Consider the following 26,852-nt stretch of genomic DNA (forward strand, 5'->3'; position numbering starts at 1 on the left):
GCATTTCTCGATGCTCGATTCCTAACTCTCAGTTGCTCTGTCTCCCCTGCAGGCTCAGGGGGTGCTGCCCCCTCCCCAACAGCCGCTGCTGCGGCGGCCGTGGGGCACAGGGGGTGGCAAAGGGGGGTCCGGGATGCGAGCGGGGCAGCAGCGGGAGGAAGAGGAGGAGAGAGGGGAAGGGGAGGAGAGAGGAAAGGGAGGAGCAGGAGCAGGAGGAGCCGGGAGAGGGGCAGCAGGCGCAGGCGGAGAATCGCGGTGCTGCAGGGCGAGCCCGCTGAGCCCGCAGCTCCGCTGGCCCCGGCAGCATCGCATTCCTGCATCCCGCGGGTGAGCGCGGAGGGGAAGCTCGGCCCGGGGCTATCGCGGCAGCTCCGGCACGGCTGGTTGGGTTTCGGATTCTTGGGGGAATTGGGGGGTGGTGTTTGTGCCTCGCAGATTCGGGAATCGAGTCCCAAATGTATTTGGGTGTCCCTGGGAGAGGTATTGTTTTATTGATGTGAGGAGGGGATGTTTCTGGCTCTTGCAGGAATCCAAAGCTGAGCCGTAAATGCTCCTTGGGGGGATTTGGAGGGGCCCACGTGGCGATGGCCCGGTCCCGGCGGGGCGGGACATCGGTTTTGGGGATCCCCGGGAGAGGCGGGGGATGAAAGGCGGGAGCCCCGGCGTGGGGAGAGGGGCGACAGCAGAGCTGGGGGACCCCCGGCAGCCTGGAGGGGAGGTGGAGCCGGGAGATGAGTGGGGTGCGGGCCCCCCGAGCCTGGAAGGGCTTGGCAGGGAACGGGGGAAGCCCTGAGTGCCTGGAGTGGGGGGATGCTGGAGAGGGGGACCCTGGGACCTGAGTCAGGATCAGGGCAGGATGAGCCCTGGGACCCACAAAACTCCCTCAGTGTGCCTGAGCAGGAGCCAGGAGAGGGGGAATCCCCAGGAGCCACGGGTCCCCATCAGCTCTGAGAACAGGAACCCCCATAACCACAAAGTGAAGACAGTGTGAACAGGGATCTTCTGGGAGAGTGTTTTTGGGCTCCTTCGTGATTTTTGGAGGTTTTTATGGACACCAGAAAGCCTGGGCATTTCTAGAGGTGCACTCAGGCAGCAGGACCTTGAAAGCCATATCAGTCACTTTGTTTTTCCCCCAAACCAAGATTTTCCAATCCAAAGTCTTATCCAGATGGAGCAAAAGGCTGTGAGGAGCAGGAAGATGCCCCCGGACAGCCAGGCAGGTGAGGAGGATGTCACTGCCCCTTTCCCCCTCTGTCCTGCTGGGGAGGATTGGGGGCATCTCCTTCTCCTTCCCTCTGGCACAGAGTCAAATCCCATCCTCTTCTTGTCCTTCCCCCACAGACCAGGAGCTGAGGACGGAGACCAGGGAAGACAAATCCTCACAGCAGAACCTCGTGGAACAGGCTGTTTGCAGCAGCTCCACAGTGCAGGAATCCAACAGGGAGGAAAAGCCACGGAGATCCCACACAAAGAGGAGCTGCAAATGCAGATCATGGGGATCCGAGGAGGAAAGACCCAGCCTGGGCCGGGCAGGCAGCCAGAGATGTGGCCAGAGCTCTGAGCTGAGGGTCCATGAGCAGCTTCAGGATGGCAAAAAGCCCCTTCAGTGTTTGGAATGTGGGAAGAGTTTCCGCACAAGCTCTGGCCTGGTCCGCCACCAGAAGATCCACACTGGGGAACGGCCCTATGAGTGTGGGAAATGTGGGAAGGGATTCAGAAACACCTCAGATCTGATCAGGCACCAGACAGTGCACACTGGGGAACGGCCCTACGTGTGTGGGGAATGTGGGAAGGGATTCAAGTGCAGCTCCAGCCTGATCCGCCACCAAAGGACCCACACTGGGCAACAGCCCTACGAGTGTGAGGAATGTGGGAAGAGCTTCAGTGTGAGGTCCGGTTTGACCCGCCACCAGAGGATCCACACTGGGGAACGGCCCTACGAGTGTGGGGAATGTGGGATGAGCTTCAGGATGCGCAGCGACCTCACCCACCACCAGAGGATCCACAGTGGGGTACGACCGTATGTGTGTGGGGAATGTGGGAAGAGCTTTAGCCAGAACTCCAACCTGATTGTCCACCAGATGATCCACACTGGCGAACGTCCCTATGTGTGTGGGGAATGTGGGAAGAGCTTCAGCCAGAACTACAAACTGATTGTCCACCAGATGATCCACACGGGGGTACGACCATATGCGTGTGGGGAATGTGGGAAGGGCTGCAGAACCACCACTGAGCTGATCCGCCACCAGAAAGTGCACACTGGGGCATGGCCCAACGAGTGTGGGGAATGTGGGAAGGGATTCAGAAACACCTCTGAGCTGATCCGCCACCAGACGGTGCACACCGGGGAACAGCCCTACAAGTGTGGGGAATGTGGGAAGGGATTCAGCCAGAGCTCCAGCCTGATCCGCCACCAGAGGACCCACACTGGGGAACAGCCCTATGTGTGTGGGGAATGTGGGAAGGGATTCCACAAGAGCTATGGTTTAATCTGCCACCAGAGGATGCACACTGGACAGAAGCCCTATGAGTGTGGGGAATGTGGGAAGGGCTTCACCATGAGGTCCTGTTTGATCCGCCACCAGACGGTGCACACCGGGGAACGGCCCTACAAGTGTGGGGAATGTGGGAAGGAATTCAGCCAGAGCTCCAGCCTGATCCGCCACCAGAGGATCCACACTGGGGAACGACCCTATGTGTGTGGGGAATGTGGGAAAGGCTTCCGAGACACCTCTGAACTAATCCAACACCTGACAGTGCACACCGGGGAACGGCCCTACGAATGTGGGGAATGTGGGTTGAGCTTCAGCGTGAGGTCCAGTTTGATCCGCCACCAGAGGATCCACACTGGGGAACGGCCCTACAAGTGTGGGGAATGTGGGAAGGGCTGCCATGACACCTCTGAACTTAGGCAACACCTGACAGTGCACACCGGGGAACAGCCCTACAACTGTGGGGAATGTGGGAAGAGCTTCAGGCACAGATCCCACCTGAGTGTCCACCAGAGTATCCGCACCAGGGAGAAGCCCTATGAGTGTCCTGAGTGTGGCAAGAGGTTTCAGAGGAGATGCAGTCTGCTAAAGCATCAGCAGATTCATGTAGAGGAGAGGAGAGGCCCTTCCGCTTCCCCTAGTGCAGGAAGGGCTTTAAGAAAAACTCCACCCTCGTCACCCACCAGTGGATCCACAGCAGGGAGAGGCCCTAACAGTGTGGGAAGAGCTTCTCCCAGAACTCTGCCATGACCCAGCACCAATGGGGGCACTGGCAAGGGAAGCTCTGTAAGTGCCCCGCGTGTGCGAAGAGGTTCCTGCACTGCTCCAGCTCAATCCCCTCTGTTGGACCCTGTTGGATGCTCCCCAGTGACCCTCGTTGGGCAGAGCCTTGGTGGTCCATGGTCCTGGTGATCCATGTTGGGAACTGACCTGGCTGGTGGTCTCCACATCTTCCTGGCTCTCTGTGGGCACCTGGACTCAGCAGGCCAAAACCCCATTGGGATGCAGACTGACATCAGGAATTCATTTGGGACAGCGGATTTTACTTTCCACCCTGTGAGAGTCCGTGTGAGCTTCTCGTCTGTTTCTGCCCAACGACCCTCGCCTGAGGCCTGCGCTGGCCAGGGATGGGAGGAACACCAAGTGACTGTTCCGCAGGTGATGCCTACCAGGACTGGTTTCTCATGACAACTAGTCACGGGGCACTGACTCAACAAAGCTCCCACAGATGGAAGAACAATGGACTGGTCAGTATGGGCTGCCCTGCGTGTGTTCATAATAACAAAGATGGTTTGGTGTGCCTTGAAACGTCCTGTTTCCACCTGTTCCTCAGGGTAACGATTTCCACATAGAATAGTCCATAAATCTTCCACCTTTTGGCCAGAAGCCACTCGCTTTGGGAAAGGACTATAAAAATGACTTTCTCAGAGGAGACCCCTGAGATCTCCCCAGATGGCAACAGACATCTATTGGCTGGCTCCACGAGGATTCGTCTGCCTGTCTTGGTAGCTATAATCCCAACCCCCTTTTCTCTCTCTCTCTCTGTCCCACTATCGCATTTTGGTTGGCACTAAATAAAATGCATTTCTGTAAAAGTAAACTGGTTTTGTCCCCTGCTGTGTCTTTTGCACTCTGAGATCCATAAAAGAACCAGCCACAACTCCCGCTCGGGTTGGGCGGATTGTGACACAATGACATAAAATACTTAATGGCATTGCTGCTATCCCCTACTGAGCTTTTGCTATGGGAGTTGGGGTGGAAGAGACAGTTAAATAAATTACTTTCTGGAGCATGGGCTGGCATTACACTTGCCCAATTGGCAGGGGAGGGAACTGACCCAGTCCAGCAGGCCTGAGATTTGCAAAGACCAGTGTTAAATGACATGATGGAAGTGGCTAAAAAGGCCTTTTTACAAGTACCTGAGGCCAGTAAGCTGCAATTGAACTTTGCTGTTATAAGGCAAGACCCTACAGAGCCTTATATGACTTTTCTGGATAGGGTTAAACTCACTCTTGATGAACAAGTGGCTGAGGACCAGGTTTGGGAAGCTGAAACAGCTAGCAGTGGTCAATGCTAACCCCAAATGTAAGAAGGGCTTAAAGGCTTTGTCCCTTGACCCTGAGATCACCATCCCCCAGATGTTGGGGGCTTGCAATAAGTTGGATACTCCAGAGCATGTTGTCTCCTTCCAAGGAAAAGTATTAGCCAATGCCTTGATTAAATCTCAAAAGCGTCCTCAAAGACAGCAGAACCAAAAGCCAGGACAATGCTTTAATTGTGGCCAAAATGAACACTTGGAAAGGAATTATTGCAAACCCAAAAAGAGAACTCTCAAAAACTTGGTGACTGGAATAAACCAGGCCAGATACAAACTCTTGTCATCAAGTCCAGGTACATTGCTGCAGCCAGTGAGGAAACTCCAAGCAGAGCACAGGACAGTGGCACGTGGAGACACAAGAACCCCCATGGCTGAACACTGGCAAAACAGACATTGGAACCCACCAAACCTCTTTTTGCAACACCTCCTCAGGGACCTGCCTGCCTCAGTACCGTGCAGCTCCTGACTGGAGCTGTCACCTGCCCGGTCAGTAATGATAACTGATTTTATCCATCAGGTTATCTCTACAGGCCAGCTAGAACCAGAACTGCAGCCAAGAGACTTTCTCAATATTGGACTAGACCGATGTAACATTGAAGGTTTTTGTGTTGCCCACTGTTTTAGCAGTTACCTCTAATCAAGAAATCAGAGTGTTAGCTAGGTGCCCTAATCCTCCTTGTTTATTTCCAAGGAAATACCTTTCACTCAGGCTCTCTTGTTGCCTATGGTTAATGATGACACTGACCACATTGCATGGGCCCAGCAGATTGGCCTGGGAAAAATCAAAATCACCTGCGATGTCATTTACATGGGGAAAACCCTCATCTGTATGGGTCTTTTTGACATGGGAGTAGACATGACCATTATCTCACACAACTCTCCAGAGTGGACTCTTGTTCCTTCACTCAACACACTTGTGGGAATTGGGGGGCACAGCAACACAATCAGGAGTTTACATCCTGTTTCCTTTAAAGGACTGTGGGGCCGTGTGGCCACCACCAAGACAGTTATTATTAAAAAGTGCATGTTTGAGGTAGGGATCTCCTGTACCACTGGTGACTGAGACTCAAAACAAACTTTTTGCAAGGACCACTGATGAGCATGGTGCTGTAAAACTCACCTGGACCTCAGGCAAACCCATCTGGGATTGATCATTGGCCCCTTCCCATCGAAAAGCTGTCCACACTCGAGTCTCTAGCTTGTGAACAACTGGAAAAAGGGGCATATTGTCCCTACAAATAGTCCCTGGAAAATCCCCATTTTCATTATCTGAAAGCCACATAGTGAGAAGTGGACGCTGCTTCAAGACCTGAGAAGAATAAATGAAATGATTGAGGAGATGGACTGTTGCAGACAGGATTGCCCCTCTCCTAACACGATCCCCAGGGGCTGGTTGTTAATGATTATTGATCTGAAGGATTGCTTTTTCAGGATCTCTTTACATCCAGAGTTTGTGTCAAGATTCTCCTTTTCCATTCCTTCCATCCACCAACAGTCACTGCTGAAAAGGCACCATAGGACCGTCCTGCCACAAGGGATGTGGAACTCCCCAGCAATGTGCCAATGGTACATGGCAAGGATCCTTTCACCCAAGAGAAATTTCCCCCAGGTAATGATACTGCAATACATGGATGGACCTCAGCAGCTACAGCAAGCCCGGATAAAATGTTCCAAATAAAACAGATTTTCCTGGCTGCCTTAGGCAGACATCAGCTACAAAGTGATTAAATTAAGCAAGGCCTAGGCTTAGGCTATCAGCTCTTCTGTGATTTCATTTTGATTGCAGCACTTCCTTAGCCAGAGAGAAAGAGATTTGGGAATGCTGCACAGGAATTCTGCAGGCAACTTTATTTCTACGAAGGGACCCAGCAGCAAATCCAAGTATGCAGAATATCAAAGGGGTTTTATAGGGTTGGGGTGGCTTCAGATGCAGACCAATAAAATTAGAGATTGAAAAACTATCAAAATACTTTAAAGTTTTAGGTGAGAGTGACCAATTATTTAGAAGGAAAAAAGACCAGTTAGAACACTGTAAGATAACACAGGGGTCTATAAGGGGTGAACATTTCTCTAGCATGAGTCATCCTAAGGAAGGATTTCTTATCTAAGGGGTAAGTTTCCAAGGGGGCCCTGAAGAGGTGTCTGAATCATCCACAATGGATGACATCCTGATTGCCTCAGAAAAGGAGACCACCCTGGAACTTGTCACCACCGACATTTTGGAGGAGATCATAAGTCTGGTCTACAAGTAGCCAAAGATGAAGTGCAGTGATCCTCCCCTTGCAGGTACCCAGGGTACAGGCTCACTGTCACACCACAGATCAGCCACCTGCAGGAGGAACTCACCACCTTACACCCTCTGCAGAAACTCAATTAACGGGGTTAGGACCCTCCTTGGAATCACAGACCAGGATTTGGCTCCTTTATTTGATTTATTAAAGGGAAACACGGACCTGAACTCTCCCAGAGACTTCACACCAGATGCCAGAACCGGGTTGGATAAAGTGGCTACAGCACTGCACACTCACCAAGCCCACTGATACCACCCAGAGTCACATTTTTGATTTGCTATTTTGGGAGAACGGCCACATTTTTATGGTTCAATTTTTCAACGGAAAAAGGATTTGTCTGTCCTTTTGTTAATTTTAGAATGGATCTTCCTATCTTATCAGATGCCCAAAACAATCACTACTTGTTCTGAAATCCTTTCTCAGCTGATCATGAAATCCCAATCCCAAGTTTTAACGCTTTCCAGAAATTATTTCTCTGTTATGTTTATACTCATTACTCCCCTGTATTTAGAATTTTTACTTCAGCAATCTGAGGTTTCTCAAATTGCTTTAGCAGCTTTTATGGGACAAATCTCAGTTCATTTTCCAAAGCATAAATTACTACACCTTCCTTTGAATTTTACCCAAAAACCCCTAGATAGTCACACCTCTCTTAATGCTCTTAATATTTTTACAGATGGCTCCAGTAAATTGCATAAATCAGTTATCACCTGGAAAGACCCTAACAGTGATAACTGGGAATCAGACATTGAACTTGTAGAAGGATCACCACAGATTGTGGAACTTGCAGCAGTTGTCCAAGCTTTCTCTAAATTTCTAATTCCTTTTTAGTTACAGATTCCTTTTATTATGTAGGCATCGTGGAATGAGCAGAAGGTTCCCTCATCAAATTTATCACTAATGAAAACCTATATATATATTATATATAATATATATATATAAAATATATAATTTGCTCAAAATTTTCTTTTTTAAGAAAACAGCCTTATTTTGTCACACATGTTGGTTCATGTACCAACCTACCTGGAAGTGAATTCAGGGCTGAAGGTAATGCCCATGCTGATCACCTCACCACGCCCATTCAAACCACCCTTCCAAATTTTTGGTGAACAAGTCCATTTAAGTCACTCTTTCTTTCACCAAAATGCCCCATCCCTCATAAGATCTTTTAATCTAACTAAAGATCAGGCCCACATGATCATCAGCTCCTGTCCTGATTGCCAGCAACAATCCATTCTCTTGGGGGGAGATGGTGTAAACCCCAGGGGACTCAATAGATGATGGTGATCAGGAAATGACCATGAGATGACCATAAGATGATCAGGACAATGAGATGACCACATCAGGGTCACCTCAAGGCCATGGCTGTGCCATGACCAACCCATGGTCATCTCTTGGTCCAAACCATCTCATGGGGCTGTGGTTGTGTCATGGTCATCCCATGGTCATCTCAGGGTTGTGTCACTCATGGCCACTCTCATCTCATGGCCATGGTCATGAGCAGGAACCTCTCTGAGATCCCAAACCCCAGTTTTGGGACACTCAAGGACCATTGGGGACAATGAGGCCTGGCCTGATCCCTCCCCCCATCCCACTGCCCCTCCAGGAGCCTGACACAGCCAAACCCTCCTGGGGACACCTGGGACATGGGACACAGAGCAGGAAATGAATCCTGGGGGATGGAGCCAAGGGTGGCTGGCAAGTCCCCATGTCAGTCCTGGTGTCCCCATCCCAATCCTGGTGTCCCCATTCTAGTCCTGGTGTCCCCATCTTGTGGTGTCTTCATCTTGTTCCTTGTGTCCTCAACCTGTTCCTGGTGTCCCTATTTTCATTCCTGGCTCTCAGAGAAGAACTGACAGACACTGGAGGAGGGAACCTGGATTTATTGCCTCAAGCAGGATTTATTGCCCCAAGCAGGATTTATTCCCCAAACAGGATAATTTCACACCAGAACTAAAGCATTGGGAATGTTTGTGATTCTTGGCTTTAAAGAAGCCAAAATGAGAAATTGATCCATTAGCAGAAGCTGTGGGTGGGTAAAAGCACGGGGAGGAGCTCTGCTGGAAAGCCTCAGTTTCCTGGGAAGAGGGAAGGAGCTAGATCCAGCTCCATGGATTGTTCAGGCAGTGATTGCTGCTGGGATGAGAGAGGGTCACAGTGTCACCCTGTCCCTGTCCCCATCCCACAGGATGGGCCTGGCTGGAGCCCATGGAGAGCAGGAGCTGCTCCAGATCCAACCGGATCCTGCTCACTCCTGCTCCATCCATCCCACCCAAACCCACTCTGGAATCCCAACCTGATCCTGCCTCATCCATCCCACACCAATCCTGCCCTGTCCACTCTTCCATCATCCATCCATCCATCCATCCATCCATCCATCCATCCATCCATCCATCCATCCATCCATCATCTATCTATCATCCATTTTCCATTCATTCATCATCCATCCATCCATCCACCCATCATCTATCCATCATTCCAACTGATCCTGCTCCAGAATCCAGCCCCGATCCCACTCCACGATTCCATCTGATCCTGCACTGGACCCATCCTCTGATCCAGAATCCCTCCCTGATCCCAATCTGTCTATCCTGTCCCAGTCCCCCTCTGGAATCCCACCCTGACCCCACTCTGTACCTGCAGTCAAGCTGTTGCTCTCACATCATTTCCTGCAGAAAGAGAAGATCCATGAGATTCCAGCACGGATCACACACTGGGATTAACCCCAGGATCCATCCTGGGATCCACATGGAGGGGATCCAGAGCTGGATCCGCCACTGGTACTCACTGGCTGCCTCGTGGTATATCATTCGGTCATCTCCTCCCTGTGGAAAAACAGTGGGATCAGCGTCGGTGGCACAGGATTCCCAGAACGGTGCTGGGTGGATCTGTGCCCCTTCCTGACCCCCATCCCGTGTGTTACCGGATTGGAGCTTCCAGACGACGAATCCAATGAGGACAATGAGGATGATGATGGCAACAATGGACACAGCGACCACCACGGTGAGATTCCCACCAGATGTCGGCTCTGGGAATTGTGGGATGGTGAGGAGGAGGAGGGGAATCCCCATCTGGGAATTCCAACTCCCCAGTTCCCACATTCCACATTCCCAGCCTCACCCCAAGCGAAGATCCCGGGCTCCGACATTCCGGGATGCTCCACCCGGCACCGGTACTGCTCCCGCTCCTCCGGCCGCGCCTCGATCCTGGCCCAGGTGTGGAAGGTGCCGTCGCTGTTGGGAACGACCCCGCCCCACTCCGTCTCCTGATCCCGGATTTCATCCCCCTTCATCCAGTTGACCGCGATGGCCTTGGGGTAGAATCCGTACGCGTGGCAGGACAAGATCAGCATCCCGTGTTCCTCTTTTCCAGACACATGGACATCAGGGGGCTCTGGAATGGGATAACAGTGAGAGACATCCATGGAATTCCATGGGAATGCGATGGGGGTGAGATCTGCACATGGAATTCCATGGGAATGCAATGGGGGTGAGATCTGCCCATGGAATTCCATGGGAATGAGATGGGAGTGAGATCTGCCCATGGAATTCCATGGGAATGGGATGGGGGTGAGATCTGCCCATGGAATTCCAGGGGAATGAGGGTGAGATCTGCCCATGGAATTCCCACTGCAATGGGACAGGAGTGAGATCTGTCCATGGAATTCTCACTAGAAGGGGATGGGGGTGAGATCTGCACATGGAATTCCCACTGCAGTGGGATGGAGTGAGACCTGCCCATGGAATTCCCACTGGAAGGGGATGGGGGTGAGATCTGCCCAGAGAATTCCCACAGGAATGGGGATAAGATCTGCCCATGGAATTCCATAGGAATGGGAGAGAGATAAGGTCTGCCTATGGAATTCCATGAGAATGGGATGGGGGTGAGATATGCCCATGGAATTCCCACTGCAATAGGATGGGATGCCCATGGAATTCCCACTGGAGTGAAATGGAGGTGAGATCTGCTCATGGAATTCCATGGGAGTGGGATGGGGGTGAGATTTGCCCATGGAATTTATTATGAATGTGATAGAGGTAAGATCTGCCCATGGAATATCATGGGAATGGGATAGAGATGAGATCTGCCCATGGAATTCCCACTGCAATGGGATGGGGGGGAGATTTGTCCGTGGAATTCCCACAGGAATTACCTTGTTCCCAAGTCCTCCATTCCCAAATCCCACTTTCCCACAGGAATTCTGCTCCCACCTTTGCGGTCCAGCTCCTTCTGCCCATATCCGACGTATTTCTGGAGCCACTCCGGGCAGATGTGCTCCAGGTAATTAGTCACCCTCTCAGCCTCGTTCGTTTCATCTTCCCAGTGCCTCCTGGTGACCTCAGCAGCGCTGTCGGCTGCCACGAATCTCCTGGATTCCAGGTCAAAGGAGATGAAATCCTGCCCGTCGTAGCTGTACCGGTAAGATCCACGGACACTCCCGTCAGACAGGAGGTCACAGCCAGCAACTCGCAACACTGTGTGGAGACCTGGGGGGATTGAACCCACAGAGACTCATGGAATTGTGTCCCAGCCCCACAGAGCCCCATCCCAGCCCTATGGAGCACCAGGGTCTGATGGAGACACAGAGAGCCTCATCCCAACCCCAGAGATCCCGATCCCAACCCCATGGATCCCACCCCAGCCCCATGGATCCCATCCCAACCCATGCAGCACAACATATCCCATACCAGCCCAATGGATCCCCATCTCAGCCCCTTGGCACCCTGTGAATCCATATCCAAGCCCTATAAATCCCATTCAAGCACTATAGATCCCCACTCCAGCCCCACAGATCCCACCCCAGCCCCATGGATCCCATTCCAACCCATCCATCTACATCCCAGCCCCACAGTTCCCCCCACTCACCCCTGCTCTGATTATACCGGTCCTGCAGTATCTCCAGGTTCCTGGCAAACACGTGCTGGCTCCCCACGAAGATCTGGGTCTCTCTATCCCAATATCCCGGCTCTGCTCCGTCCTTCATCCACTGTGTCAGCGGCTCCATCCGGCCCCGCTCGCTGTCGTAGCGTGTGAAGGGGATCCCATCCAGGTACCCAATGGACATGAACTGGGGGATCCCCGGGCTGGGCTCTGACACTGCCACATACAGGTAGTGCATGGAGTGGAGAACTGGGGGGACACAGAGATTTGGGGGGGTTGAGGGGTCATGGATCAATGAAAGGGGAACTGGGAGAGCTGGGAAGGGAGTGCATGGGACCCCAGTGTCCAGGAATGGGGGCTCAGGGGACTCCCAGTGTCAAGGAAAAGAGGAGACAAGGACCGGTAGAAGTGAGATAAGGGATCAAGGAAATCCCCAGTGCCAAGGAAAGAGGGGTCACAAGGTGGGGAGACCCGGGATGGCTGGAATGGGGGGCTCAGAGGTCCTTGATGCAGAGGGAGAGGGGGGGCTGGGGGCTGATAAAAAACAGGAATGGGGGTCCAGGAGGTCTCAGAGTCAAGTAAAATGTGGGTCTGGAGCTGGGGAAGGCGGGATGGATGGGAAAGGGGGTGCAGGAGGGGATTGGTACTGGATAAAGGAGTGCAGGGAAGTGCCTTCTTTTCCAGCAGAACTGGGAATTCAGGGGGGTCCCAGAGCCAAGAATTCCCCCTGGGAGCCTCCACGATACCCCAGGGACCCTCCCAGACCCCCCGCAGGACGAGCAGGGGGTGGAGATCTGGGGGGATGCAGAGATTTGGGGGGGCAGGAAGCGGAACGGGGAGAGCCGGGAAGGGTCCAAGGTTCAAGGGAGGGACTGGGAGAGGCGGGATGGGGGATCCAGGGGGTCCCTGTGCCCAGGAAAGGGGCTCCAGGGGTCCCCGGTGTTGAGGGAAAGGGGGGGCTGGGACTGGGAGAGGCGAGCGGATCCCGGAGGCGCAGCCTGGGAGACGGGAAAGAGACCGAGGGAGTGCGGTGGGGGAGGGGACGGGGGAAAGGGGGAATTCCAGGGAGTTCATCTGGATCCCGTTGGATCCCCGCTGAGACCCCCCTGAGACCCCTGGGACCCTCTGGGACCCCGTTTCGGGAATCGCCGGGAATGGAAAACGGGGGGACACGGAAAGTTGGGAGGTTCGGGGGGTCCAAAGGTCAAGGAAAAGGGCGGGACTCGGGTCTGGGAAAAGCGGGATGCCCGAAAAGGGGGTGCAGGGGGGTCCCAGGCCCGGAAATGGAGATTCGGGGTATCGCAGTGCCCGGGAATGGGGGTTCAGGGGGGTCCCAGTGCCAGATGAGGGGGTTCAGGGGGGTCCTTGTGCGCAGGAATGGGGGTTCAGGGGGGTTTTCTGCTGGGAAAGGCCATGGAGAGGTAACAAGACCGAAAATGACGATTCAGTGGTTTCTCCATGCCCGGGAATCAAGGTTTAGAGGATTCCCAGTGCCCGGAAATGGGGGTTCAGGGGGTGCTGGTGACAAGAACAGGGGGGTTCAGGGGGGTCTCCACTCCAGATAAGGGGGTACAGGCGGACCGGTGCTGGGGAAGAGGATCAAGGGGGGTCACACGATGCAAAATGTAGATTTCAGGGGTTCACCTGCCCGGGAATGGAGGGTTAGGGGGTTCCCAGTGCCCAGAAATGGAAGTTCAGGGGGGTCCCGGTGCCCAAAAATGGGGGTTCAGGGGTTCCCGTGCTGGGGAATGTGTGTTAAGCGGGAGTTTCCTTCTCGGAATTCGGGGCTCAAGGGCGTTCTGCTGCCTGAAAATGGGGGTTCAAGGGGTGCTGGTGAGCAGAAAATGGGGGTACAGGGGGGTCTCCGTGCCAGATAAGAGGGTACATTGGGGTTACGGTGCTGGGGAAGGGGATCGAGGGGGGTCAGAAGACCCAAAATGGAGATTTCCGGGATATCCCTGCCCAGGATTGGAGATTTAGGGGGCTCCCGGTACCCGGAAATGGAAGTTCAGAGGGGTCCAGGTGCCCGGGAATTGCGGTTCAGGGGGGTCTCTGTTTCGGGGGGTCCCACTCACCTTTCGTCGCGCCCCCCAGGCCCCCCAGGAGCCCCAGGAGCAGCCCCAGCCCCAGCGCTGGAGCCATCGCTGCCGTCCCCGCTCGCAGCTGTGGCGCAGCTCGAGAGACCCGAAAGCGAAAGTGACCGAGGCAGCGCGGGGGGGGAGGGGAAAAGGGGGATTTCCAGAGAATTCCTCTGGACCCCTCTGGATCCCCGCTGCGACCCCCCTGGATCCCTCTGAGAAACACCTGGGACCCCCTGGGACCGCCCTTAAGAAAGCGCCGGGAGTGAAGAACTGGGGGGACACGGAAATTTGAGAGATCTGGAGGTGCAAAGGGAAGGAAAAGGGCGGGTCTGGGGGCTGGGAAGGGCGGGATGCCCGAGAAGGGGGTGCAGGGGGTCCCCATGCCGAATTAGGGGGTGCGGGGGGAGTCCCCATGCCCAGTAATGGGGGCTCAGGGGGTCCCGAGGTCAAGGAAAATGGGGGGCTGGGTCCCCGAGAGGGGGAGGGCCGGGAAATGGGGTAGAGGGGGGCACTGGGGCTGGATAAGGGGGATCCGGGTGCGCAGGAAATGGGGTTCAGGGAAGGTCTTTTTGCGATTTATGGGGTTCAAGGGGTCCCTGTGTCTGAAAATTGAGGTTCAGGGGGGTCCCGGAGAGCAGAAATGGGGTTCAAGGGGGATTACGTGCACGGGAATGGGGGTTCAGGGGATTCCAGGTGCCAGATAACGGGGTGATGGGGTTTTCAGGAGAGGAGAAAGCGGCACAGGGGGGTTCCCGTTCCCCATAATGAACGCTCAAGGGGGTCTCTGTGCCCAGGAAGGGGGACTCGCCCCGAAATGGAAGTGCAGGGGGGTCCCCGTGCCCAGGAACGGAGGTTCAGGGGGTCCCGGTGCCGGTCCCGGGGCCGATCCCGAAGCCGCAGCTTGGGAGACGCGAAAGTGACCGGGGGAGCGCGAGGAGGGAGAGGGGACAGAGGAAACCCTGGGAATTCCCTTGAATCCCCTCGGGGACCACCCAGGACCCCCCGCAGGACGAGCAGGGAGTGGAGAACTGGGGGGGACTCAGAGATTGGGGGGTCTGGCGGCGTCCAAGGATCAGGAAGCGAAACTGGGAGAGTCGGGAAGGGCGCAAGGTTCAAGGAAGGGACTGGGAGAGGCGGGATGGGGGATCCAGGGGGTCCCTGTGCTCAGCAAAGGGGCTCCAAGGGTCCCCAGTGTTGAGAAAAGTGGGAGCTGGGAGCTGGGAAAGGCGGGAACGGGGGTCCAGGGGGTCCCTGGGCCACGGGAAAGGGGGGCTGGGCTGGGAGGGGCGGGCGGATCCCGGGGACGCGGTTTGGGAGACGCGAAAGCGAGACGGGAGTAAAGGGGAATTCCAGGGAATTCATCCGGATCCCACTGGATCTCCGCTGAGACCCCCGGGAGCCCCTCCCAGGAAGCGCCGGCAATGGAGAACTCGGGGGATGCAGAAATTTGGGAGATCTGGGGGTTCAAGAGCCGAGGGAAAGGGCGGAACTGGGGTGTGGGGATGGCCGGGAATGGGGGTGCAGGGGGGTCCCAGAGCACTGACGGGGGTGCGGGGGGATCCCAGCCCCGGATTAGGGGGTGCAGGGGGGTCCCGGTGCTGGGGAAGGGAGTATGGGGGAGTCCCCGTGCCCAAAAATGGGGCTTCGGGGGTTCCCGTGCTGGGGAATGTGTGTTAAGGGGGAGTTTCCTTCCCGGAATTCGGGGCTCAAGGGCGTTCTGCTGCCTGAAAATGGGGGTTCAAGGGGTGCTGGTGAGCTGAAAATGGGGGTACAGGGGGGTCTCCGTGCCAGATAAGGGGGTACATTGGTGGGGCCGCTGCTGGGGAGGTGGATTGAGGGGGGGGTCACAGGATCCAAAATGGAGATTTCGGGGGTTTCCGTGCCCGCGAATGGAGGGTTGGGGGGTTCCCGGTGCCCGGAAATGGAAGTTCAGGGGGGTCCCGGTGCCCGGGAATTGCGGTTCCGAGGGGTCCCGGTATCGGAGGGTCCCACTCACCTTTCGTCGCGCCCCCCAGGCCCCACAGGAGCCCCAAGAGCAGCACCAGCCCCAGCGCTGGAGCCATCGCGCTGCTCCGCTGCGATCCCGCTCCCAGAACTGGCCGCGTCCCCAGCGCTGGCCCCGCCCCCAGAGCCGCCTACGGCCCCGCCATTGGCGCCGCTATTTCCTGCCCGCCAATGGAAACTCAAAGTGTCAGTGACGTCACGGGTAGCTGGGTAGATCTCGGTCTCTCGGGTTGAGACGCGGAAGCGAAAGTGGCCGAGGCAGCGCGGTGGGGGAGGGGAGAAGGGGGATTTCCAGAGAATTCCTCTGGATCCCTCTGGATCCCCGCTGCGACCCCCCTGGAGCCCTCTGAGAAACACCTGGGACCCCCTGGGACCGCCCTGAAGAAAGCGCCGGGACTGGAGAACTGGGGGGACACGGAAATTTGGGAGATCTGGGGGTGATTCCCCATGCTGCCATAATGACTACTTTTATCTGTTGCTATCCATGGTGCCACAATGGCACCTTGGATATCTTATGCCCCGGGGTGTACCAATTCCCCTTTGGTTTCTGTGGTCCATTGGTGTCACAATGGCATTTTGGTTCCACGAGACTCCATGATGTCAAAATGGCCCCATGATTTTTTTAGGCCCCAAGGTAACACAATGGCCCCTTGCTTCTCTTAGACCTCATGGTGTCACAATGGCCCTTGGTTTCATTAGTTTCCATGGTGTCTACATCACCCCTTGGTTCTTAGAGGCCCCATGGTTCCAGAATGGCCCCTTGGTTCTATGAGGCACCAAAGTGTCACAATGGCCACTTGATTCCATGAGGTTCTATGTGTTTCTAGGTGTTACAAGGGCCCTTTGCGTCTATGAGCCCCCATGTGTCACAATGGACCTTTGGCTCTGTTGGGCACCATGGTGTCACAACACAACCTTGATTATATGAGACCCCACGGTGTCACCATGGCCCCTTCATTCTATTAGGCCCCATGGTGTTAATAATTGCCCCTTGGTTCCATGAGTTCCCATGGTGTTCAAAATGGGCCATTGGTTCCATGAGCCCGCTTCGTGTCACAATGGCACTTTGGTTCTGTTTGGGTCCATGTTGTCAAAATGACCAATTTGATCAGACATACCAGATGGTGCCACAAAGGACCCATGGTTCTGTGAGGTCCCATGATGTCACATTGGCCCCTTGGTTTTATGAGGCCCATGATGTCAAAATGGCTCCTCAGTTTTTTAAGTTCCAAGGTGTCACAATGGCACCTTGGTTCTGTATGGCCCCATGGTGTCATCACAGACCATTGTTCCAAGAGGCTCCCTGATGTCAAAATGGCTGCTTGGTGCCATGAGGTCCCATAGTGACACAATGGAACCTGGGATCTATGAGGCCCCATGGTGTCACAATGACCTTTTGATACCATGAGATCCCATGGTGTCTCAATGGACCATTGGTTCCATGAGCCTTCACGGTGTCACAATGGCCCTTTGGCTCTGTTAGGCCCCATGGTGTCACAATACACCCTTGGGTCTATTAGGCCCCAAGTGTCACAATGACCCCTTGGTTTTCTGAGGACCTATGGTGTCACAATGAACCCTTGGTTCCATGAAGTCACATGGTGTCACAATGGGCCTTGGGTTCTGGTGGACACCATGGTGTGATTATGGTCCCTTAGTTCTGTCAGACCCCATGGTGTCAAAAGGACCATTGGTACCATGCAACATAATGGTGTCACAACAGCCACTTGGTTCTGTTAGGCCCCATGGTGCCACAACACCACTTTTTTCTCTTAGGACCCATGGTGTCACAATCGCTCCTTGGTTCTCATAGGCCCGACAGTGTCACAATTCAATTTTGGTTTTTGCGGTCCATTGGTGTCACAAGGGCATTTTGGTTTTACGAGGTTCCATGATGTCAAAATGTCCCCTTGTTTCTATTTGTCCGTATGGTGTTTAAATTGCCCCGGTTGTTCTATAAGCTCCCATGGTGTTCAAAATGGCCCCTTGGTGCTATGAGGCCCTGTGGTGTCACAATGGCCCCTTCGTTCCGTGAGGCCTGATGGAGTCACAGCAGCCCCTTTGTACTGTTAAGCACTATGGCGTCGCAAATGCCAGTTGGATTCCTTGGGCCCCATAGTGTCACAATTTTCCCCTGGTTCTCTTAGGAGCCATGTTGTCAGAACAGCCCCTCGGTTCACACTGGCCACATGGTGTCACAATGGACCCTTGGTTCCATGAGGTCCCTTGTTTTTACAATGGCCCCTTGGTGTAATGAGCTCCCATAGTGTCACAACAGCCCCATCGTTCTGTTAGGCCCAATGGTGTCACAATACACCCTTATGCCATTATGCCCCAGGGCATAAAATGGTCCCCTTGGTCCTTTTAGACGCCACAGTGTTCAAAATGGCACCTTGGTACCATGAGGCCCTACGGTGTCACAACGGCACCGTGTTCCAGTCAGGCTCCATGGCGTCACAATGGTCCCTTGGTTCTGGGAGGCCCCATGATGTCATAATGGCCCCTTGATTCTGGTGTGCGGGGGTGCGGAGCCGCTTGTGGAGAAATAGCGAAGGGATCAGCCAGACAATCAATGTGATTGATAAAGCATAATCCAACTTTATTGAGAGCATCAGACAGTTTTATAGCCTAAAATAGCATAAATCATCATTATTCATATTAGTACAGTCTTATTGGTTTATGTACGCCTTCTCTTATTATTGGTTATTGCAAGTGTGAGATAATCACACCTACTGAATTTCTAGCCAAAAAGTTTACGTGCTACCTCGCTGCTCATCTTGGCTGCTACTTCCCTTATTCTTATACTTATTGCTATATAGTATCCGTCCCAGGGTTATACCTCGCTTGCTACGTGCTTCCCTGGAAGTTAAGGCCTTGATTGAACAATGGACATATGTATTACTTATCGACTAGCTCTGCAAATTATGCTAGCTCTATTGCCTTTGCAAAAGTCTCTTAAAAGCAAACACTGCTGCTTAAGAGCAAGGCCTAGCTACTACTTAGCAGGAGCTGCTCTCCTGCAACAAGGCCTCAGCTGAGCCATATCCACAGTTGTGTGCATGGCTTTCTAGCCAATTCTCAATAATTCCCCCTCTTTTATTTTGTAGAAGAAAAGCATGATTCATGACAGACTCTGCTATGCGTGTCATGCTTTTCTGCAAACATTGAAAATTGCAAGGAACAAACATCTAAAAATGCATGCTTTAAATATGGAACCTATAAGTCCCAAAATTAACATTGTTCTTTGGATTTGAAATGTTACAGACTAAAAGCGTATCAGGACATGGCCAGGAATCAAGTGGGATACCAACCAAGCATGTAGAAAAAGGATTACCGGGTGTTGATAAAGACAGGCATATAGCATCTTGTCCAGTCTCATTTGCCAGGGTAACCCACACATTAGTTTTGGGTTGTGTTGGTATCCATGCTTCAGTCACGATGAAGGAAGTAATTAGCATCTCTAAGATTACCATGCCTAGATCTAGGCTGAAGATGCCCCTTAATAACATCATCCCATTTATGTTCTGGTGTACAACAGTGACGTGTAATATCTGGGATATCCCAAGAACAGACAGATTTTAGTTCTACTGTAGCAGCAAACCACTCTATCCATTGGATAGCTAGCAAGAGACACCAAGGTACTAAAAATCGATACCTGTTCTTACAATTTTCAAAAACATACCCTACAGTTACAAGAGAAGGTTGCCGGCTATCACGTTGTTCACCTCCTGAGGAAAAATGAGTGTCAATTAATGCCAAAGCCTCTCGCTGCCAATTAGTATGTTGCAGCTTTTCAGTACAAACAAGACACACAGGTTGCCATAAGTGTGTTTGATGTAACCAACACTTTTCCTTACATCTACCACATTTTATCAATACCCATGCACCTCTCTTACATTTTTTATTACAGCTTAAACATTGTCTCTTTCCCAGTCCAATTTGATCCGCAAATAATGAAGGTTGGTAAATAGCAAACTCTTCCAAATCAGAAAGAGTTGACCACTTAATGTTCCTCTTCAGAAGACTCTTGAGTTGTTGGACTAAGGGTTGTACTGCCAGATGATCCCTCAGTCGCTCTCTCTCCTCTTGTTCCTCTTCTTCCTGTGTCTGAGGTGGAGGAGGTGCAGCCTCCATCATCAATCACTAGACGAATTCATTTGCTGGGTACCCAAATGGGTCCTGTGGGAGCAATAACACACACGTTACCTCTACTCCTATATTGTACCTCAGCAGGTCCTTGCGTCCTAGGTTGCACAGATGTAAAAAGCCATTCCAAAACAAGCGTCTGATGATCCGCTGTGAGCTGTGTGAGAGCACCCATGAGGTGATCTTTTCCCTGTAAAAATGTAATGTCAGTGGGTACATCCTCCACTCTCCGAGAAACAGCTCTTTCAGAAATAATTGTAGCCAATTTTTGTAAAATCCATGTCCAACCCCTTCAACTGCCTCTAGATGATTTTGCAGTGGCCAATCAGATGGCCAATGACGCTAAGCAACAATGGTAATGTCAGCACCTGTATCCAATAAGGCTCAAAGTCACCTTTCCTGTTGAGCAGAATGTAATATAGCCTCCACAACAGGGCGCTGATCCATTGTAAGAATAAGTAATACCAAACCTCCTGTAAATCCAAATCCACCAGTTCCTTGCAGTGGTCCTTGGGCCTCCTTAATCAGCTGCTGTTGTGGAATCAGCTGTGCTATGCGGCTTCCTGCAGGAATACTGCTAGGAGGAAAATGTGTAGGAACCAAAATCATAATTTCACCTGTATAATCCACATAGATAACTCCAGGCTCAACAGTTAGTCCCTGTAAAATAGTTGAAGATCGTCCCAATAATAAAGCTCCATAAGATTGTCCATTTAAAATTAAAGGTCCACAAACCCCAGTAGGAACCTTTAGAGGTTTAGAGTCTTTAAGTACAATGTCTATTGCGGTTGCCAAGTCCAGGCCGAGGCTCCCTCTTTGAGGCTGGCTGAAGTTCACCAGCAGGGAGCAAGGAACCTGTTGCAGTGGCTGGCTGGCGTTTGCAGGCAGGCAACAAGGAGGGGCTACCGGAGGTACTTGGGTGACTTGGTACGCAGTTGGTGTCTTCGTGCCGCATCCCCTCACACTCGTCTGTGGAATGTGAGTTACGCTGACAGATACGGCACCAAACATTTGTAGTTTGACAGTCTCTTCGTATGTGGCCATTCCGCCCACATCGAAAACACCTCACATTGGACTGAGACTTGTCAGCAGTCTGAAATTTATGTGGCTTTAATGGCTCAAGTGCAGCAACAGCAAAAGCTTGATCCTGAGACTGCCTGCCTTTTAGAGTTAATGTTAAATGCTTAAAAGCCTCAACTAACATAGCTTGAGTTCCTTGTGGAATTTTACTCATACGATCTAACAAATCCACTACAGTCCAATCACCTGATAACGTAGCTATTATCGATCTTACTTGTGCATTGCTATTTTGTATAACACACTCCTTAAGCTGTGGTCCCTGCATATATTGGGGTACTCCTGCTCTCTCTATTGCAGCAATAAGCTTGTCCACAAAACTAGAAAATGACTCCTGTGGACCTTGTCTAATATGCATATAGGATGGTAATTCTCCTCTCTCAGTTCTAACTAAATCATATGCAGCCCTAGCTAATCTCATTGCCTCCTTTACTATATCTGGGCCCAACAATGCTTGGGCGTCTATCCTAGCAAATTGACCTATTCCCACAAATCTGTCCATTGTGACTCCCCTAAGGGGATCATTAGGTGCCCTTTCAATACGTGCAGCTTCTTCACATAAAGCTTGAAAATGAGCCTGCCATAGCATAAACTGTGATTGTGTCATAATTAATTGAAAAACATTTTTCATGTCCTCTTGTAACAATAGTACTGAACCCCAAATATAATTAAGCACTTGTTTTGTAGGCTCCCTGTGTATTCCTGCCTCATTTACTGTACTACGTAATTGCATTAACAACTTCCAATCCAAGGGAGCTATTGTTACCTGCATGCTTTCTGCAGTAGGAGAATATGTAACTGGAAATGTCTGCTGTTCAACTATTGAGTCTCCCTGTAATTTTGCAACAAAATTTTGGTCCCCAGCTGCTATTGCTTCCCCCATGATTTTATTCCAATCTCTAGCCTCAATTTCTACTTTTATCTTTGCTTTTTCCTCAACTTCCTCATCTGAAACTTGCTCAGTTTGCTGTTTCATTATGTCCCTGGGAGAGGCAGAGGGCTCTTCTAAAGAAGGAGACTGAACAGCTGCGTTAGAAACAGATTTTTGTGGCATTGTAAATTGTGACAGAGTTGGTGGATCTGGAAGATTATTTCCTCCAAAAACATACATACCAGCTTGTGCAGTTCGCTCTGCAGCAAGAGGTTTACCGTCTAAATGTATGGACGCAACAGCAGCAATTTTTTTTCTCTGCCTGATATGCTTCAAAAGAGTTAAATATAGCCTGCCAAGGCTGAACTAGCCTTTTAGCCATCTTATCTTTCCGAATGATCTCCCAAGCTAAACAATCTCCTAGTTTTTTCCATTCCTCAACTGTAAAAAGCTCCTCAGGAGCAATAAAAAATCCTTTCTCCCTAGCATAGTCTAATAACTTTACTAAGTCCTTCTTAAAATCTATTTCCACCTTTTGCTTTTCTAAAAAGCATTTAAATAAATTAAAAGCCACTTGTTCTGTCTGCTTAGCCTTAATTTCCCCTTTTTAAAAAGTTTTTTTTAAACTAATGAAGGGGGCAACTCAGGAATCAAAACTTGATTTGCATGCGCACCTTATATTGCAGCCTTTACCACAGTCGTGTGAAACGCTGTATGGCAGCGTAATCGGAACAGCGAGCCTCCGGAATGTGGAATACCCAGGCACAGAAACCAGCAGTATGCCAGCATACAGGAATCTTTGCCCTCCAAGCACTGCAACTTGGAGTTTCCCCACTCACTTACCTCCAATGGTGCGGTGGAACGAGCCCTGTGGTAGAAGGCCTTAGGGTCGGAAGCCACTTGTTCGGGCGCCACTGCAGGGGTGCAGAGCTGCTCGTGGAGGAATAGCGAGGGGATCAGCCAGCCAATCAATGTGATTGATAAAGCATAATCCACTTTATTGAGAGCATCAGACAGTTTTATAGCCCAACACAGCATAAATCAGCATTATTCATTTTAGTACAATCTTATTGGTTTTTACTAGGTACACCTTCTCTTATTATTGGTTATTGCAAGTGTGAGATAATCACGCCTACTGAATTTCTAGCCAAAAAGCATATGTGCTATCCCGCTGCTCCTACTTCCCTTATTCTTATACTTATTGCTATATAGTATCCGTTCCAGGGTTATACCTCGCTTGCTACGTGCTTCCCTGGAAGTTAAGGCCTTGATTGAACAATGGACATATGTATTACTTATCGACTAACTCTGCAGATTATGCTAGCTCTATTGCTTTTGCAAAAGTCTCTTAAAAGCAAACACTGCTGCTCAGCAAAATCTGCTTAAGAGCAAGGCCTAGCTACTACTTAGCAGGAGCTGCTCTTTTGCAACAAGGCCTCAGCCGAGCCATATCCACAGTTGTGTCCATGGCTTTCTAACCAATTCTCAACACTGCCCCATCCCTGGCCATTGGGGTTTTCAAATTCAGACCAAATCAAGCTTCGAACCACTTGGTCTGGGACAGTTTGTGGCGGGTTGGACTTGCTGAGGTCCCTTCCAACCTCAGCTCCCTGATGATCCCAGGACAATGCTGATCCTGATTTTGGAATGGGCCAGAGCAGATGTTTACAGGACAGGAGCCCTCTGGGGCTGTAGGGAATGTTCAGTTTGCAAGGGGCACACGCACATTTCATTAGCTGGGGCATTTGGGTACTTGAAGAAATGTCCAAGTTTCCCCACCAGGAGATAACAGAAATTTCTTGAAATTTTACTGATGATAGGGGAAGAAATACTGATCTTCCCATCTACCTGTGTTACCCCTGTACTGTCTATTATTTCATATTCCTCTTCATTTGGGTGATTCCCCCTCTCCTGTTTAAATGGCCATGTCTAAGGACATCTGGACTAGGTGGTTCAATGGCCTTCCCATTGCCCCCAGATTTCCTTCTCCATTTGTTCTCTGGTCATTCCACATTAGTCAATACATAAATTTTGTTTAATTCTCTTAAAGAATCACCCTTTCTAATGTCTTTGTCTAAAACTGTACTCATATATAAATACCTCGTGCATGGCAGATATAGCAATTATATCAAGACAGACATGACTGACACTATCATCAGTCCTTTATTAAGTACTTTTCACTACTTCTTTCAGGCAACTCTGACCCTTTCCTCATGTGGAGCTCCACACAACACTGACTTCTTCTCTCCTGTCTCTAAGTTTCCTTCTGCAAGACAGGCTAACCCCAACCTGTCCCCTACGTGGATACCTAACCCTTTGTGTCCCTCACACAGCATCTTACCTTGTCTGTCCCTTACACAACAACATGCCCCTTCCTCTTCACAGCACAGCCTGCAGACTCCATCCCAAACTGCAGCAGACTCTGGGTCTCAAGCTCTAACTGCATCTGTAACTCACCCTTGACTAGCTAGCCCACGCTTTTAGAATACCAATGCTCATTGGGCAGGCAAGGCTGTTTTCATTTCCCAGAAACAGTACAACTGTAATTCATCACGAAAGATTGCCTTCTATTCTATCCTTACAAACTATCTTCCCACATAGGACACATCAGATACATTGCACAGAGCTGAGGGGAAATGGTGATGTTTATGGAATTATATCATTGTTACATTTTTATGTTGGCCATGAAGAGAAACCTATCTATGCCTCTGAGTCTCACCAAAAACCCAAACTGACCCCAAAGGAGACAAACCTGATGAGTTGTGGTTCCCACTGCAGTAATGGCCCTTGCACTGCCCTCCATCCCCACAGCAGAGCTCCCTTGTCCCAGAAAGTCCCTGGCACTGCAGGGATGAAGGAAACAGGACAGGCTGTGGGTATCAGGGGCAGGGCACAGCCAGGGATTTGGGGTGGTTGTGAGCCCAGGTCAGGAGACGGCCTTTGCCCTTGGGGAGCCTCATCCAATTGTCCTGGGCCCATGGCTCCAGCCCGTGCAGATCCCTCTGCAGAGCTTCCTGCCCTGCAGCACAGCCACACTCCCAGCCAGCCTGGGCTCACCTGGCAACTGACTGAGGGTGCCCTCGATGGCCTCGTCCAGATCAGCAAGAAAGAGATTTAATTGCCCTGGCCCCAATCCTGAGCCCTGGGGACACCCCTGGATGTGGCTCCAATGCCCAGCACTCCTTGGGCCTGGACACCCACCCAGATTTCTACCCAGGGAACAGATGCAGTAGAGCGTGTTGGATCAAGCTATTGTGAGCCCAGAACATTGGCATTAGTGCAGCTGTAACTGTGCACAAGAGAGCTCTGCAGCCACTTTCGCTCTTTTCCTTCCTCTGGGCATGGGAGGGAGGTCGTGACTTCAGCATGTTACTCGTGTGTGCAAAGAGCAAATCTGGACAGAATCGGGGCAGGGAGGGTTTGGAGCATACTGGAATCTGTGCTGGGCACAGAATGTGTTTTCCATTGCTCTGAGACTGTCTGCTGTGGAAAGAGGATGTAATATCCAGTAGAGGAATGAGCTTTGTTTTTTATGGAGCTGTGTCTTCCCTTGGTTTGTTTCCTGAAAATAAATGAACATCCTTCTGTGTCTTGAGCATTTCCTTCTGCAAGGAAAGCAGGTGGGAGCCAGTGCCATGGAGCTGAGAGTTGCAGGCACAGCCTGGAGTGGAGGAAGCTCAGATTGGCACAAAACTGCTCTGAGTGCCAGGGGTTGGATGAGGGAAATGGTGGGGTGGGGGTAAGGACAAAGTGTGATTGATGGTCAGCCATAAAGCATCTTGATTTTCATATCTATTCAGACTCCATTAGGAGGTGCTGGGGATCTATGTCAACTGGAGATTGCTGATATCAGTGTATAAACAGGAAAGGAATAAATGTGGAAAAGAAAAGATCTTCCCTCTTTTTGTTCTTAAATGAAATATGTTACAAATGGAATCAAATCTTAGACAAGTGCTGCCTTATGCTCAGGTTTCTGGCAGTAGTTCTGTTTCAGGAGGCCTGCAGCCCAAATTGCTCTTGCTCACAAGTTATTTACCATGGCTGATTAGATCTATTTTAAAATGAATTATTTACTAAATGGATTCAACATAAACAGACAAGAATCTTTAAATGGACTACTTACTGTACAGGATATATAAAAGAAGTGCAGGTAGATACAAACACAGTGCACAATAAACTTACCTATATCACAGCTAGTGAAGAAATAGCAGAGATAGGGAGTCAATGTAACCTACCACCAAATTGATGAGGGAGTGCACATGGAGCCCTTTCACTCAGCTTCCAGAAAAGGAACCACCAAGATGCATCCAGAACTGGGAGAGAAGCCCTGTCTGTTTGCAGGGACTATGCAGAAGACTTCTGCTTTGTGAAAATTTTGTGTGGCTTTTATTGTTTGTAAAGTGAAGTGTGTGTCACTCAGGAATTCAAGGCTTATCTCCCTTCAGCTGCTCTCAGGGCAAGATGCTCATGGTCAGCTGGGAATTCCACCTGCCTGGCACCAGAGAGAACTCAGGACAGGACTGATGTCCAGCCTGGGTTATCTCATCAATTCCTGGGAGGGGGAAGATGCCCTGAGTGATGGCCCAGCTGATGGACAGAACAGATGAGCTCTGCTGGGCCACAGGGGAAGTCCTGCTGCAGGAATCTCATGGAACCAAGGGTCCATTGTGACATCGTGATGCCTCATGGAACCAAGGAGACCATGGTGACACCAATGAACCTCATGGAACCAAGGGTCCATTGTGACAGATCAAGGCCTCACAGAACTACAAAGAGCATTGTGACACCGTGGGGCCCCATGGAACCAAATCTCCATTGTGACAGTTCAGAACCTCATGGAAGCAAGGGGCCTTTGTGACACTGCAAGGCCTCAGGGAACCAAGGAGTGAAAAGGTCTCAAACATTGCTTGC

The 26,852-nt window shown here is 51.3% G+C and overlaps 2 protein-coding genes across 2 annotated transcripts in view; one reads left to right on the forward strand and one right to left on the reverse strand.

The window, feature by feature from the left end:
- The window catches only part of LOC306815654 (class I histocompatibility antigen, F10 alpha chain-like), a gene marked incomplete at its 5' end in the record, with an annotated part of 136,447 nt that overhangs the window by 43,123 nt on the left and 66,472 nt on the right, over positions 1-26,852 (forward strand).
- LOC306815653 (class I histocompatibility antigen, F10 alpha chain-like) lies at positions 9,586-13,995 on the reverse strand. The gene is given in 6 exon segments (XM_079332220.1): positions 9,586-9,687; positions 9,689-9,909; positions 10,002-10,274; positions 11,093-11,368; positions 11,748-12,011; positions 13,838-13,995. Coding segments are annotated over 6 exon segments (1,188 nt in total). The 5' UTR covers positions 13,905-13,995; the 3' UTR covers positions 9,586-9,600.

This window comes from Erithacus rubecula, assembly GCF_903797595.1.
Source record: "Erithacus rubecula genome assembly, contig: scaffold_179_arrow_ctg1, whole genome shotgun sequence".
NCBI classification, from domain to species: domain Eukaryota; kingdom Metazoa; phylum Chordata; class Aves; order Passeriformes; family Muscicapidae; genus Erithacus; species Erithacus rubecula.